This window comes from Puccinia triticina, chromosome 1A (genome assembly GCF_026914185.1).
Source record: "Puccinia triticina chromosome 1A, complete sequence".
In the NCBI taxonomy this organism is placed as follows: Eukaryota; Fungi; Basidiomycota; class Pucciniomycetes; order Pucciniales; family Pucciniaceae; genus Puccinia; species Puccinia triticina.
The window spans coordinates 4951575-4968414 of record NC_070558.1 but is presented as its reverse complement, the minus strand read 5'-3'; the positions used below and the strand labels follow the sequence as shown (position 1 = coordinate 4968414).

At 48.9% G+C, this 16840-nt stretch overlaps 3 protein-coding genes across 3 annotated transcripts; 1 reads left to right on the top strand and 2 right to left on the bottom strand.

The window, feature by feature from the left end:
- Positions 1-2598: 2598 nt before the first annotated feature.
- PtA15_1A553 (uncharacterized protein) lies at positions 2599-4916 on the top strand (the record flags this gene model as incomplete). Its single annotated transcript, XM_053165592.1, has 8 exons — positions 2599-2610; positions 2972-3018; positions 3100-3247; positions 3309-3367; positions 3502-3571; positions 3689-4198; positions 4279-4342; positions 4426-4916. The coding sequence occupies 8 exons, from the start codon at positions 2599-2601 to the stop codon at positions 4914-4916; spliced, it is 1401 nt and encodes a 466-aa protein (XP_053016768.1).
- A 3920-nt stretch (positions 4917-8836) lies between these two features.
- PtA15_1A552 (uncharacterized protein) lies at positions 8837-12323 on the bottom strand (the record flags this gene model as incomplete). Its single annotated transcript, XM_053165591.1, has 5 exons — positions 8837-9240; positions 9620-9814; positions 9904-10052; positions 10128-10310; positions 12073-12323. 5 exons carry the CDS (start codon positions 12321-12323, stop codon positions 8837-8839), a joined length of 1182 nt encoding a protein of 393 aa, XP_053016767.1.
- Positions 12324-14505: 2182 nt separating this feature from the next.
- On the bottom strand, positions 14506-16566 carry PtA15_1A551 (uncharacterized protein; the record flags this gene model as incomplete). Its single annotated transcript, XM_053165590.1, has 4 exons — positions 14506-14999; positions 15072-15405; positions 15479-15717; positions 15789-16566. The coding sequence occupies 4 exons, from the start codon at positions 16564-16566 to the stop codon at positions 14506-14508; spliced, it is 1845 nt and encodes a 614-aa protein (XP_053016766.1).
- Positions 16567-16840: the final 274 nt, after the last annotated feature.

Here is a 16840-nt window from a genome sequence, read left to right as displayed (position 1 = left end):
TGATAATACAAAACAGGTAGGCAGTAGAGAATTGAATAGTCATGATAACCATCAGACTTACCTCGGATAGGATATATTGATTCCAACAAGCTTTACCGTTGGTAGTGTGATGAACAAGTCGTTTGATTGCATCTAGAATACCCTTCGTCATTGGCCATCCAACTGGCGCCCCCCACAACTGTTGGCTGGATTTTATTTTTGGATCTTTGTGCCTAAGATGGAGTATCTTTTCAATAAACAGCAGCTTATCACGCATATTTAGGAGACGGGGTAAGTTATCTAGACACATTCTCTTGCAGTGCGCCGGCTCGGTTGAATTGTATGTATGTGTCAAATGGATGGCGGGATTCTGATTGGTGGAGGAAGTGGAGTATCAAAGCTAAGAAATTCAAGATTGGCGCTAAGGATTGAGCGGTAAGAGAAGATCTGTGAAAAAAAGAGGGGCACATACCTTTATAACGTTGTATCAGCGAATAGACCTTGAGATGAATGCACATGGGCGGTTATTTTCTGATCCGGAGGAAATTCCACGCAACTCAAGGAAATGGATGTTTAAGAAAAATAAAATAGGGATGAAGATGAGGAAAATGGGTTCTGAAATTATATCAGAAGGAGGGGCAGATGGAGGCGTACCATCCACCAAAAACTTAAAAGGTTTGGAATAATCAGAGTTGAGATTTGGGGGTTCAAACAAAAACACCACCAAAACAAAAATTTCTCTCATGCAAAGAATCCTGATGAGTCATAAGTCCCTCCGGCAAAGCCTCAGGCGAGAGAGGGACCTAGTTAAGTTTGTCCATGCGGGAGGGGTGGCTTCGCCACCAGCCAAACTTTAGCTCCACCCAAACTCCAAACTCTGACCTCCCACATAGGGAGGGACTTTGATACATTAATGGTTTAACATTACACCATGGGTGCAGTTGGACGGCGGGCCAACGTCCGGCTTGACGTTGGCCACCCCCTCTCCACCCCTGCAGTAAAACTTTGCACGGCGGACGTTGGGAGGAGTATATGTCGGGAAGGTTGGGCTGCCCTTGATGGCGGCTAGGCCACGTATCCTACCTGGACGTTGGGCTTCAAGCTGGGATTACCCAGACGTTGGCCGTGGGGCCCAGGGTCATGATGAGATCCGAGCAGCAAAAATTGTGCACTGGGAGGGTCGATCCGGCAACCACACCATGGACTCAGGGATTGCTTGCTCATTGGTGTGATCACTTACAACCGCTGCGGTAACAACAACATTGACATCAGTGCCACCTTAGTCAAAATTATATACCGCCCTCTCTACTTATCATGACAAGCAAACATTGCGAAGTCCAACATTTTTTTTTCTCTTCTATGTACAATCCGCGAGCACGCTCAGCAGATCGTACTGGTGGTCTCAGGAAACTCACTTTTTCAAGTGAGTTTCTGACCTTGGGCCGACGGACAGGTTGACTAGTCCGGTGACTTGTTGGGAAGGTCGGCTCATTTCCGGGGGCAGCCGACCTGTTGACAACCTCAAGGGCAAGCCGACCATGCTGACCCACCGGGCAGATGGGTTGGCCGGACCTATCAGACAAGCCGACCATGCTGCCTTGCGGGTCGGCACGGTCGGACGAGGTCGGCCTGCCCTCCCTGTCGGGAGGAACAGCCAACGGGTGGTCGGGCAGGGTCGGGCTGACCCAAAGGGCTGCTTGACGTCCTGCCAGGACGGCCCGACCCAAATCTGACGGGAGGGTCCGCCCGCCGCGCGACTCACTTTCCAAGTGGAGCCGTGGTGTAAGCGGACCGACACGCGCCAACCAAAACATTTTTGGCAGCATTCCTCCCCCCCCCACTTTCCAACAAAGTACAGGTACAAATTGTCCTGGATTGCTTGGCTCTTTAAGTAATTGGCGCCGAGCAAGAGCCAAGCGATGACCTGCGATCATCTACAGGCCGTATGCCTTTATACTTTTGCTCCATACCTCAGTTCATCTTGGACACAAATAATTTTTTCCTTTTCCCCTCCCACCTGCGCACATAACCACACCACATGCAATTCTTCCCCCCAAAAATGGGAATTCAGGGAGGGTACCTAAGTCCATGAGCATGAGGAATGCGGTCTGAACGCATACAGACGCAGGACAAGATAAACGCGGCCCAAGCGTCTGAATGCCCGGAGACGAGTGACGGTTATATGTAATGAACTCCGAATAGCAAGTTCTTTCCCCCTCACCGTACCACTCTCCTCAACCGCATTCGTATCTTCAGTTATTTCACAACCAACGGGGAAATAACTTCGTTTTCAAATACCATCCCACCCACCCGTTTTCCCTCTTAGGAAGGGGACCCTTTTTAATGAGAGTGGTTTTGCCGCGCGCTCCCCACTCAATTTAAGACACAAACAAAGATCTATTGCAGTTACTTCTCTAGCCTGTTGGGCATCAGATTCTTAGATTTGGAATCACCCAATTTTCTCCCTTGACTCGGGTGGACTGAGTAAATCACAGATTTTACCTATACACCCTAGAGGAGGCGCGGAAACATAAGATGTTTCTGAAACCCCTCCTTGACACGAGTACTAGAAGTAAGTACCACGAATGCAGAATGGATATTGGTATACAGTCCACCCACATGTTCACAAAAGTTATTTCTGGACCACTTCTGCAATTTGGAAGACGATGTTGCATTCAAACTGGCTGCATAAAAAATGCCTACATACTTTTTGTATTAGCGGTCGATGAATATTACACCATTGGTCACAGGGCGGCGGAGCCGCCCATAAACCAGTTAATTGTTGTATTTTGGGCTGATACCCCCCCCCCCCCCCCGGCAGGGGAGGAACTGGTGCCCGCCCAGTTCGTGTGGCCAATGCTTCTGCGAGGGCAAAGAGATCGGTCAACACAAAGCATGGCACAACTATCGAGTAATCGTCTGTAAACTTCCCTCATCTTCTCATCATCTATCCCGATCAATCGAATACTCATCGCCGCCATCCTCCTAACAGGAACCACACTCGGTTCCTATCTTTACCGAGGATTGGGGTGCTGATGAGTAAGTCGTCAAGCTGATGGAACTGATGGAAACAAAACTGACAATCGGATTCAACTATGATCAAACATCACCACCGCTTAGAGAGCTGCTTCTAATTGAAGCCTGCCAAATCTATGGCCTCGGAAATTGGAGTGACATCGCCGACCACGTCGGCAACGGTCGGACGAAGGAAGAAGTCGAACGGCATTATCTCGACGTGTTTATTGGCAGCGATGATTACCCGCTTCCTGTTTGTCAAACTCTCAGCCTGTTATCGATACCGTGCGAGCAAATATTTAATGATTGCTCAGCCAATTGATGCTAGGATCGAGATCGATCAGGACAAGTTCCAAGCCCGTAAGAAGAGAAGGTTGGAGGAGGTGCACGCTCGCCCTCTACGTCAGTCTATTGATTTATGCATTTCCATAACATTGCAACAAAAAAAAAAAAACAGGAACGAAAAAAATAACTGAATCCCTTTCAAACTTTCCCTTCAATCATCAGAAATGCCACCGCCCAAGCCAGTATCGTCCGCGTCGACGATTCACGAGATTGCCGGTTTTATGCCTGGGAGGTTGGATTTCGAAATTGAGTGGGAAAACGAGGCTGAAAATATGATCAAGGACTTGAGTTTTGGACGAGTGTATCGATTCGGTGGTGATTCGCAGCCTGAAAAGCTACCAATTCGCAGCCTGAAAAGCTACCAGAGGAGGATGACATCGCAGAAGAGAAGGACGAAAATAATACCGCGCCCAATCAAGACCAGGAAACGATCCCCCCAGATTCTACGGCCAAACGGAAGCGCGGTGTCGGGTCAAGGGCTCGCAAAACGACCCAAAGGACAGACGAGACAGCACCCACAAGGACAGATACTGTACAAAGACAGTGTGCTGATAAGAATGATGGCGATGCAGCAGAAGCCGACGGCCGAGATTCAATGCCATCATCCTCTGTTGATCCACTCCAAACCGTCCCCTCCCCGGACCCTAAACCAAAGAGTAAAGAGAAAGAGAAAGAAGAGCCGAAAGCCGAGGATGAAGATGACAATGAAGAGGTAGATGAAGAGCCGCCGCTCTCAGACGAGCCTGACTTGGACTTAGAACTCAAGCTCACCCTCCTAGAAATTTACAGCGACAAGTACGATCGGCGGTTGCAAGCCAAGGCAGTGGTCTTCGACCGGAATCCTTTGGAGTTCAAAAAGGTAAACAGCAGCTGGCCAGACTTACCCTCTATGCTGTGGCCTGGATTTTGACGCTTGCCCTCAATTCTTCCTGCATGTAGATTCAAGCGGCGGAGAGAAAGCTAGGCACCCCTGGTAGTTCGGGAAAGGCGTCCAAAAAGAACTGTAAGTCTTGCAAATCTCGAGGCTTTCCGCAAGATTCTACTCAATGACCCTCGGCTGATCATATGCACGATGAATACCACCAGCGGCTGTGCCACTGAGTCTGGCGACGAGCGGCTCGAAGCAGCTCCTCCACCCGTCCGAGCTGGCGCTATGTTCGCGACTGCAGATCCTACCGAGCCCGTTCCTGATGATCAAGGAGGCGATGTTCCGGGAACATGTGCGGCGAGCGGCGCTGGGACAGACGCTGGACCGAGCCGACGTTGTTGGACTCTTTCCGCTGCTTGGCCTGGTGGGGGATGCAGAGGAGGGCCTGGAGGAGGGCGAAGAGGACGAGGGGGTGGAGCAGGTCGCGGGCAAGGGGCATGCTGGGGTTCCCTTGAAGGAGCACAAGGTGAAGCTTATTTGGGACTTCTTTGTCGACAACGCCCCGCTGCTGTCCGGGCTTGCACCCGATCAACCACCAACAACAAGCCCCAAGCCAATGTCCAAACGGACCGCACACTCCGTCCATCCCGTCATGATTAATCCGCCTCCTTCTCACTTCTCTTCCTTGTTTGCTTTCGTTTCTTCATAAGACCCTCAAGAGAGGACGTAATGGCTTGTTTTTTCTTCGTGTTGTCTTGCCCAAAACAACATTCTCTTCAGTTGTATTCTTTTTTTAACGTTTGAGCAATGCAAGATTTTCCACACTTTACATAAATTTGGGACTTCTTTCTCGACGCCCCGCCGCTGCTGTCTGGGCTTGAACCCGGCCACAATACCACGACCACCCACGAGCAGGCCCCACACTTCATCGGCTGGATCGTAGAATCCATCCTCGGGTTCGTAATGGGACTCAGATCCCAATTGCGCCGGGGTGCCAACGCCAAAACCAGGGCCGGGATAGCTCGGGGTGGCGGGTGCAATGGCAAGGTGGCCTCCGGGGCCGGTGGGCAAAGAACCCAAAGGAACAACACCAGGAAAAATCAGTAGTCACTAGATGACAACTGACATGACACCTGCTCCAGCTGGCTATCCAGCCTCTAGTGCAATTTTCACAAGCTGATCCTCAGCTTTGTCCCAGGCACAGCTGCCTCCAGTCTTGGCACAGGACAAGCCACTGCTCAGCCTTTGCCTGAGCAAGAACAGGCATTGATAAATGCACACCTGTCCTCCGGGGGCACGCCCACGACCACGCCCTTTGAACAGGGCGTGTGGGACCGCGCACCCTTTATCAAGGGCGTGCACGCCCCCACATAGGCGTGCACAAGCGTGCACCGTGCCTGCTCGCCGAGAGCCCCTCGGTGGGCAGGCGCAAGTACATATACCTGCTCGCCGAGAGCCCCTCGGCGGGTATGGTGTATGTATCCCTGCTCACCGACAAGGACAACTCTCGGCGAGCAGGTATACAAACACCTGCCCGCCGAGCCTGCTCACCGAGAGCCCCTCGGCGGGCAGGTGCATCTATACCTGCTCGCCGAGAGAAATCCTCGGCGAGCAGGCATACAGATCCCACCTCCTCTCGGCGAGCAGGTATACATACACCTGCCCACCAAGCCTGCTCACCGAGAGCCCCTCGGCGGGCAGGTGCATTTATACCTGCTCGCCGAGATAAATCATCGGCAAGCAGGCATACATATCCCACCTCGCCAAGAGCCTCTCGGCGAGCAGGTATAGTTGAACCTGCCCGCCGAGGGGCTCTTGGCGAGAAGGTATACTTGAACCTGCCCGCCGAGGGGCTCTTGGCGAGCAGGCTCGGCGGGCAGGTGTTTGTATACCTGCTCGCCGAGAGTTATCCTTCTCGGCGAGCAGGCAAGGCTCTCGGCGAGCGGGGATATGTATGCCTGCTCGCCGAGGATTTCTCTCGGCGAGCAGGTATACATGCACCTGCCCGCCGAGCCTGCTCACCAAGAGCCTCTCCGCGGGCAGGTGCAAGTATACCTGCTCGCCGAGAGGCTCTTGGCGAGGTGGGATATGTATGCCTGCTCGCCGAGGATTTCTCTCGGCGAGCAGGTATAAATGCACCTGCCCGCCGAGGGGCTCTCGGTGAGCAGGCTCGGTGGGCAGGTGTATGTATACCTGCTCGCCGAGAGGCTCTCGGCGAGGTGGGATCTGTATGCCTGCTCGCCGAGGATTTCTCTGCGCGAGCAGGTATACATGCACCTGCCCGCCGAGGGGCTCTCGGTGAGCAGGCTCGGCGGGTAGGTGTTTGTATACCTGCTCGCCGAGAGTTATCCTTCTCGGCGAGCAGGCAAGGCTCTCGGCGAGCAGGTGCATGTATACCTGCTCTCCGAGAGGCTCTCGGCGAGGTGGTATCTGTAACTGCCCGCCGAGGGGCTCTCGGCGAGCAGGTATACTTGCATCTGCCCGCCGAGGAGCTCCCGACGAGCCATGGTGCACGCCTGTGAACGCCCATGTGGGGGCGTGCACGCCCTCGCACGCCCATACAGGGGTGTGCATGCCCTTTCGCCCTTTATCAAGGGTGTGCGGTCCCACACGCCCTTTTCAAAGGGCGTGGGCGAGGGCTTGCCTCCGGGGGACGGGTGTGTGTTCATCAACACCCGTTCTTGCTCAGGCAAAGGCTGAGCAGTGGCTTGTCCTGTGCCAAGACTGAGGGGCAGCTGGGCCTGGGCCAAGGCTGAGCAGCAGCTTTGCCTGGGACAAAGCTGAGGAGCAGCTTTGCCTGGGACAAAGCTGAGGAGCAGCTTTGCCTGGGACAAAGCTGAGGAGCAGCTTGTGAAAATTGCAAGCTAGAGGCTTCAGCTGTGCCAAAATGGGCACTGAGCTGTGTGCCAGCCAGCCCTGAACTAGCAGATGGAGTAGCTTTGGAGCTGAAACCAGAGCTGTGTTATGTCAGTTGTCATCAACTGACTACTTTTTTTTCCTGGTGCAAGGGCCCGTTCGGCGCCGGGGGTGGCGGCGGCAAAATTCGCATGGCCGGCCGGGTAGCTGCGAACAAGTCCGTCCGGGTAGCCGGTCGGGTGACCACCGGCATAGCCAGAATCTATGTGGCCGGTGTTGGTGGGCAGGTGACCGGATGGGCTGGCGGTACCACAATCGATGTAGCCTGGGCCGTTCGAGACATGGCGCGGGGCGCCATGAGCAGTTGCACTGGCGGTGTGATAATCATGGTGGCCAGCGTCTAACGGAGCGCCTCCAGTAGCGGCACCAGCAAGGCCCAAATTACGGTGGCTGGCGTTCAAGTTGTGGTGGCCGGCAAAGCTCGGATGATGGCCGCGGTCGGTTGGGTTAGGAAATCCTGGAATACCTTCGGCTTCAGATGGGGGAGGGTACCAATGGGGCATGGTGATCGGCGCGGGCGCATCGAAGTACTGGGCAAAACTGTTTGAGTTAGACATGATGAGGTTTGGGTGAATTGGGATTCAATTGGGTGGCGGGAAGTGGTCGAGAATGAATATTCGGATGGTTGGAGGCAGCGGTTGGGGGGGTACCTGGCAGAAAGCGAAGCCAGTACATAGGCAGCCCGAGTCGATGGCTCATTTGCGTATGGGAGCCGGCCGGGGCTGGATTTTCAGGATTGCGAACAGCGTCCGATATGTGCAGCCCCACAGTTCATATGCAGGCGCATGCACGACCTGCAGGCTCTGGTTTTTGGTTTTTCGTTTTTGGTTTTTGGGAGCCAGCGACATCCTTTTCCGAAAGTGCTGTATCATTTTCGACAGGGTTGGCAGGCCTCCGGCCGGCGGAGGGGACATGATGTTTTGTATTCTCCCGACTCTCCCAGCCGCGGAGTAGGCAACACCGGTCGCATTGCGTCGGCTGGAGGGAGGCCCCCAGGCCCGTGTTTGTTGGATAAACACACCTGTGGCCACTACATACTAGTATAGTATACCGAGGCATGTAGGGGTGGTTTAATACATGCTAGAGGGTGATTTTCAGTGTGTTAATACAGCAACTCCAAAATCCCCAGAACTCCCGCAAACTCCAAAAATCGGGCCACTCATTTTTTTTACAAGTCGGCAGCCAACCATCCCGTCATATGACCCCCCTACTCCAGCGAGCCCACAGCACATCACACCCACCTCCGCCCGGCACTTTGTCCGGCAGAACACACTACACGGATCACCCGGACTGCCAACCACCACGGTGGCACACATCACCGGTTGATATATACATGTATGAAAACCCCCACATGCACTACTGCCTGTCAATGCAACACAAACACTCTAACCCACCTTCCAAACCCTCCTTTGCAACAAATACAAGTCTTCAATCTTAAGTTCCAATTTTTGTTTTGCTTGGTCTTTAATCGCGCATAATATTTATGATGAAATTACAAGACACTTCATTCACTATTCTGTCTCAGAGAACAAAGTGAAAACTATGGGGAATTGAAATAATTAGTGTGGCAAAAGCACAAATAAATTGAAAGTAAAAAAAGGATGAATGAAATTTTTGTCAAGAAGACGCATGTATATTGAAATGTTTTAACCAGGCAAAGAAAGTCAAGGGAGTCAAAATGAGTTGTTGGCCGGCAATAGTGATATCAACCTCCTAATCATCATCAGTGCCGTCATCCTCCGCGTCGGTATTAAGAAACATATCTTCTTCAGCATCCTCCCCATCGTCCGCTCCCACTTCGAGTATTGCCTCCTCCAACTCAACATCTACTTCAGGCAGGTTTGATGAGCTTGCATATTCTGCTAAGCCCATTTTAGTCCGCATGTTGTCCCAATTGCGGAGCATTGATGTGCGGTATTCACTTGGCTGACAATGATTTGCAAGCCATGGGACATGTGAATGCCACTCTTCAACCAAGGCTGCGTGAAGAGTCTGTCGACAACGTAGCTCTTTACAAATTACTCGGAGTCGATCTCTTCGATCCAAGCCGTGAAGAACTAAGCTGTCAAAACAATCCACATCTACATTTTCCGGTTGGTTTCCGAGCAGAGTGATACCTATAAAAAGAATGTAAAAGATCAGATAATGTATCCAACAGCAAATGTACATTCTAACACACGTTTACCCATTTCTGTTATTACATCCTCCACATGAGTATAGTAACTGATTGCCCAACCTACTGCCCTCGCTAACTCTTGAGAAATGAGTTCAAACTCTTCTTGGACTCTGTCCAAGATAAGAACACAGTTTATACCCGCTCGCACATTTGGCTCGATTGCCCAAGGGGCCTTTGACTGAAAATACAACCCGTCATTCCAGAATTGGTGATCAAGGGGCCAGCTGGAGAAAGTGTTGTAATCAAGAGGATAGTGGGATGAGTCGGTTGATTGCTGATTCGGAAATTTCTGCAAGTATTCAGCAAACAGTTTGTTATACTTGTTGAGTAATCGTTTGACTGCTGGGCGGCGATTCCCCATTGCTTTGAGGATTTTTTCTTTGAGCTCAGTCCCCACACGAGTCCCAAGTTTTTTCGCATCCAATAAGGGTTGGCGTTCTGCTCGGAGTTGGACAGCTTGGGTGTATAATTCATTTTTCGAATTCCATAACAGCAGGAGCAGCCGTTGCTCATCGCTTGTCAGAAAAAACAGAAATCAATTTCAAGCTGCTTCCTGCAATCAAATGAAACGTACTATTTTCCTCCCCGGAAGGCAAATCAATACCCAATGCCTCAGCTTCCCCAGCATCTTTGTTGAGTTTCTTGGACACCTTTTCGATCTTATCAGAAATCTTCTTGACCTCCGCATCCGATAAAAGATCAAGGTCCGGATCCGTCAGGCGCTCTCTGCATTGATTTTGCTCAGCAGTAACTCTAGAATTGGGAGTTTAAGGAAATACTTGCCTTAGGAGTTCAAGATTTGCTCGATGTTCATAAATCTTGACCAACTTTTCCCTTCGCTCCTGCTCTTCATCTGTGTGATCTGCTCGAAACGTTCGCTGGTGGTTCCATTGCTTCCTGAAATATGATACTGTATACTTGCGGCCTGCCTTGAAAGGATTGTCGAGCAATAAGATCTTTTCTAGCTCTTTACGGATCTCCCTGCGTCGAATTGATGCTAATTTGAACTTCCTGGACAGCCAATAGACTGAAAAATGTCTGGTCAGAGGGTCACTAATCCCAAATAAAAGAGAGAAACTCACGGAGTTTTTTCATCCCTCTTTTGTTGTGGTATTTTAATCGATGCCCAAGTGCGGAAAATCGGTGATTGCGACTTGCGTATCTCAGAGAACTGACCAGCGTTGACAGATAGGACCACATTCGCTCCAACCCTTCACCGTCAGATAGCCCCCACCCCTTGTTCAAGCGAGGATTATAATCCAACTGGCACGTCCAATTGTGGACATACGAGTGCAATATTGAAGTTCCAAACGTTGCGCCCTTGATCAAATCCGGTAGAAGACCACGCTATTTGGTAGATGAGAGATGTAGTGCATCATTTTTAGTTCAAGTTTGAAATGAATCAGAATTGGAAGGGAGCGAGCGAATCAAGCTCACCAACTTGATATATTTATCAAGGGAGCATCCAATATCGTATAAAATTTCTACCGGTCGATCCGGATCCACACCAAGCAACTTCTTCAGCAATGCTAAAGGGAGGGCTCTTAGCTCGCCAGACTTATAGATATTTGCCAAGGAGATTGCTGCATCATGTCGACAGCAACATCCCATGAGCCCGGTGTCGTCGCACCCCTTCCAAGTGGATTCATTCCTCTTATCGTCGGCAGCCTTATGAGCATCTGCACATCGATCCGCCTAGTAATACCATGGCCAGTGCAAGTCAGAGAAGTTCATATGCCAAGCAAACACATCATCACAAACACACACACCTGAGCTGGCGGCTTATTAACAAGCTCCATATGCCGGATTTCTTCGGTCATTTTTTCGACTGAACCTTCGGATAGGAAAATGTTGGGCATGTAAAGAGTCTCAGAATCGCGGCTTGCCTTCGCGTGGTGTCGGTGTTGAAAATTTCCATCCAAGCATACGACAAGACGATTCCGTGTGGACGCGGGGTAATCAGCGTCGTTAGATGGCTTCGGACCAAAGCAAGCTGGGCATGATTGATTTGCCAATTTGTCGTGCTCAGTCAGGTTAAGCGCCTCGTCCATCAAGTCGTCTGTCCTCCTTTCTAGTGAACGGAATAGATCAACTGCGGCTGAGAAGGGCTTTCGCATATCTCGGGCCTACCAAAGGGTTTTTCTATGATTTAGTTTCCCATCTTTCTTTATCAGTGTAATCATCACTTACGTGTTTTTTGCCCTTGACACATAGTCGCTCCGAGCGCGGCTCGAGGAACTCAGTGAGTGCAACTGTGAAAGGCAACATCCCAATGTTGCAGTTGTTCCAAAGCGAGTTGTGGAAGATCAGCAGAGGGAGCGAGAACGCCGTTTGAGGTTTCAGCGGGGAGCCGGCCAGATAACCGAGCCGCAATAGACGGACTGCGTCATATGTACATTTACAAAATTCAACCGGCCTCCGCCTTTGTGCTGATAAAAGTGAAGGGAGGTGTCAAGATGGTCATCATAACTGGGCATGATCTTGCTGATTAGGAAAAAAACAAAGGCACATACCGTATATGTCCACCATGTCAATGGGGCGAGTCGTCTTCTGCTGAGCTGTGCATTTACATGCGTCTGACTTGTATTCTTCATATGCGTTCGTGCCCGACCAGTTCTTCGTGTGCAACTTGAGCGTAAGGTACCAGGTGTGAAGTTGTTTCATCAAGCATGACCAGTTGAATTCTCTAGCTCGTCGACGATATTCCTCTTGAATGGAATGGATGGAGGGGTCAATGCCTTCTTCTTGTTCTTCTTCTTCGGCGAAAGTTAACCATCTCGAAGTAGTGTCTTCTTCCTCATCTTCGGACTCGGAATCTTCATGCTGCCGCTGAGACTCGTCGTTTGGATCGTAAGGAATCTGCATTGTTTCTGAGTTTTCAATCTTGTCTGGTTCTTCTGAAGCAATTGTTTCTCTCCTGCGTAGTCGAGACCATGCGCTTGCGTTCAGGGCGGCATTCTGCGAGCGTCTGAGTCGTTGGGAGCGAGCTTCGCGTGGATTTTTTATCTTTGTGCGCCTGGCCATTTCTCTCACCGGTTTGGAAGCTGAGTACCTGAAGCTGGCTGGATAAGTAAGTTGCGAGAGGTGTCAAGAATATTGGTGACCGAGGCGGAAAAATCGAGATAAACGATACTGATGAAGCCCGGGGAAATTGCAGACAAGCGATGTTGATCGAGCCGAGGGCTGTGCCAGTTAGTTGAGACCGATGAAGCCAGCGGCAGAGAAGCCGAGAAAGCAAAAAGACGGCAAAGTAATCTGATAGACACGGCGAGGAGGATCCGGATGGGCGAGGGAGCTGAGGGCGATGAAGGTAAGAGAGGATAATTGTCAAAACCCAGCCCAAGTTAAACGCGCAATAATCCCATCCTTGTACACTATGATCAGCTACATACATAAACCAAATATCAACAATGGTACTCTCCTGGATCTTCTGAACTGAATACATTGCACCAGTTATGTATCCTGGAATTCTCAAAGATAATTGCTCAATTTTGTTTGCTTGCCAGAGCTATACCAAGCAGAAATGGATAATTTCTAATCAAATTTTCACTGTGGGGAAAGGAGCAATCTGAATGACTTGTACATCAGTCCCAACAGCTTTGAAGTTAAAAGCAACTGGGTATCATGACTAATTCTATTCAAAATTTTGAATTTTATTCCTTAGGCTACATAGGACGGCAGAGATTTGCTTAGATTGAGCAAGAGGTTTTGCCAAAAACCCTTGTTATTAGGGAAAGGGTGTACTTGGATATTGTGATCCCTTTTGTGTTTGATTTCCAACTGAACTGACAATTGGATGGATTAGTCTTTGATAAATTAATTTAATGTGCATGAACAAAGAAATCATGTGTTGACTGGAGCAAGAAAAGATTAATAATAATTGACATACACTGCTATTTTGACTGGAAAATATACACTTTAAATTCTTGAATCGGACAGGACACATTTTATGGTGTTTAACAGTTTTTTCTGATGTGGTAGCATTGGCGGACTGTTATTGCTGCTATACTAACAGTACACTGTGTTGCATCACATTTAGTAGGAATATAATAATTATTTTATAGATGGCACTTCACAAAAACCATTATTAGATTGATTTGGACAAATGCAGGCAGGACAGGGATTTATCTGTTAGGACGGTTTATGTCTGAGGTTTTAGCAACTTTGCTGATACTCCTCCAGATTGGCTGAAATTTCAAAAAAACTCACTGGAGGACCTATTAACTGTGTCAGAGACACTGTTAACTGTGCCAGAGGCAAGGCACTATTAACTGTGTCAGAGACACTGTTTACTGTGCCGGAGGCACTATTAAGGGGTTTCAAAGTAGAACCGCACATGCAACTTGCAAGGCAAGGCAAACCGGTGTTCAACTCAAATGTTGAACGCCGACTTGCAGTCTCCCCGCAAAACCGGGTTATGCAAAGTGACCTGCATGCATGCGCGGGTCTACTTTGAAACCCCCTATTAACTGTGTCAGAGACACTGTTTACTGTGCCGGAGCCACTATTAACTGTGTCAGAGACACTGTTTACTGTGCCGGAGCCACTATTAACTGTGTCAGAGACACTGTTTATTGTGCCAGAGGCACTATTAACTGTGTCAGAGACACTGTTAATCACTGTGAAAAAAGTCAAGAGACTGCTGCCAGTTGAGATGCAATATTACAAAAGCGCCTTTATAATATTGCATGTCAACTGGCAGCAGTTTCTTGAAATTTCTTGATTTTTTTCCACAGCAAATAGTGCCTTTAATAGTGCCTCTGCAATAGTCTTTTTTTACAGCAATATGCCCCGCAAAACTGTGGACTTGTCAAGATCATCACTGCTGTCAAGCAGATCCCTTCTTTCCACACTGCCCAGACTGAGCCCATACCAGATCTGCTCAATCTACAATTTAGAATTTGTTTTTTTTTGGGAGAAGTGGTCAACATTATGTCTGAGGAAAAAAATGTATAGTTGGGTTGTTCTATCTCTATCTAATATTCTTTATAGAAGTATAAAAATTATTGAATTGGAGGAAAAAGACCATTATGTTTTGCTAGTCAGTTGTGTATATATAGTGATATTTAGAATGCAAGCCTTGGACAGAGGAAGGAATATTAGAAAAAAATTGACTACAAAAGAACAACCCTTGCACTAAGGAAGGTTAAAAATGCCTTACACAGTGCAAAGACTATCTAAGAATAAAAAGACAGGTTACAACTACTTATTCCATATTATCACTGTCCTCCTCCTCAAAACCTTTTTCCGCTTGTTCTACCTCATCTTCATCCTCCTCCTCACTGCTTTCGCCAGATTTCTCCAAGTCAGAAGTGGTGGAAGAACCAAGCTTGCGTTTTTTCTTTGGGGCCGCTTTTTGTTTCCTCTTTGACTTCAGCGGTTTCAGGACCACATCACATTTACCTACAGAAACTATGGTTGGTGAAGTGTCACCCTCGAGAGTTTGACCATCAACGTGGAATCCTAGAGCGTTATTTTTGGGAGCGGGTGGGCCAATGAGCTGGACCCAATCTTCCTCTAACGCTTCAACAACAAGTTGGGCATGTTTATCTCCCATGTCCCCCGGTCGCTTACAGAAGTGCTGGGGGGTAACACCGCAATCATTGTCCTTCACCTGCAAACTGACTTTGAGTTTCGAAAGTCGCCATTGAGTGCGAGTACCAGGCCATCCTTTGATCCATTGACCATGCGTTGCCTTTTCTGGATAGAAGCAGAGTGGATTTGATAAAAATTTTCTTACATACATACACGGTTTCAAAAGAAGAAGCTTACCGATCGCAGAATTGAGTTTGGCTCGGATGAAATCAATGTTGGCTTCTTTTTCTCCTTTGTTGTGTTTTGTGAACAATTGATGGGGCTTGTTCTGTGTGCGGGGTCTCTTCTTTGTTACAACTGGTGTAGATTCTTTGCCGGTGATCTTCTTGATGACATGTTGACCTCTAAGAAAATCAACAAAGTTGAAAACCGGATCGTCCTCAGTTGAGTACATATCCAGAAAAAATTCGCCTAGATGACTGCCCCCGCTGAACTTTAGAGTGGCATCTTTGCCTCGCGATCCAACAACCAGAAAGCCTTCAGTACCAAACCTTCGGCTGAGCTGTTTCAACTTTCTTAATGAGAAAAGGGACAATCAGATGCAACACACCAAACAAACAGAATTAAATCAAGGCATCACTTACGTCAGCAACGACCTTGCGAGCCCAGCGATCCGAATCAAAGGTTGCTGATTTGTGCTTTTTAAGTAAAGATGTGGAGCCGTTTTCGTTGTTGGTTGCAATATCGATGCCATCAGTTGGATCGTCTTGTCCCAAAAAGGATTCTAAGAAGTCAGGATCCTTCCACTTCTTCTGAGTCGCAGGATCTACTAGCTTCCAAAGTCTACTGCATTCACGCTTACGATCATCGGGATGCATGTTTGCTGCAATTAAAAAAATATTACCGGTGAATTTCTGAACTCAATAATTCAAGGAAGATACCAAGAAAGCGCACAATCATTAAAAGCCTTCCTAGCAACTGGATCGTACTTGCAGAAAGTGTTATAGGTGGTCGAGCCTCTGGGATTTGCCCCCTCGCCAACATATCGTAAACACGGTCCGATTTCAAGCTTGTTCTTGTACGCTATCAAGTAAAGCTTCCGCTGATACTCCTTGTACGCAGAGTTAAGCTCAAGCTTGTCTTCACTTGTAAGACGAGCATATTGAGCATTTTGAGCAACAAGTTTCATGAGCTGGTCGAGTTCCATATGATCGGCTTTCTCAACTAGGCTGGCTGCAGTCTTAGCACGTGGAGGGGGCTTTAGTTTGGCGATTTCAGGGTTGGATTCGTGGCTGGTGGTACACGAGTGTACTGAGTTTGAGTGGGCTGCCAAGTTTGTGGGGTTTGCAGCGCTAGTGGTGGCTGGAGGACGATGTGCAGATAAATCAGGTTGTCCAGTATGGTACATAGGCTGGCCGTCCTGAGGTAACGGAGCTGGTCCTGGCGGCTTAAAGTGGGCTGGCACTGTCAGACCATTCGTTGGATCCAACGGTATTTCAAAGGTACCTCGGGGGTTCACCTGACTGAGGGGCCTTCCATACTGCAGGTTTGGGTTGGGGTTCGATGGCTGGTATGGGTCTGGATAGTAGTGAGACAGATCATTTGACTGATTAACAACAGTTTCGAATGGATCGGAAGCGCTATATTCACGGTGCAAGAGTTCAAATGGTTCAAATCCGTCATCTAGACAAAGCAAGGACGGGCACTGAGACATGTATCCAAATAAGTCCATTCGGGATGGCGGAGGCAAGTGGAAGATGTGTGAGTGCGGCTTGAGTTCTTGGAGGTGTGATTGATCGTTTGGCTTGAAGATAATCTGTGTGTTCAATCTGGATGGAAGCGGAAAAGAAATTTATTTTCATTCAGTCAAAATTTGCCTTATTTGGGGTGCTGGTGGGATCATAAAACATGAAGCAATATTCTACCGGTGTTGCTTGTGAGTCAGCAATATGTGGTGTAAGGTTGTTTGATCTGAAGAAAAGCAGAAAATTGTGTGGGTTTAAATC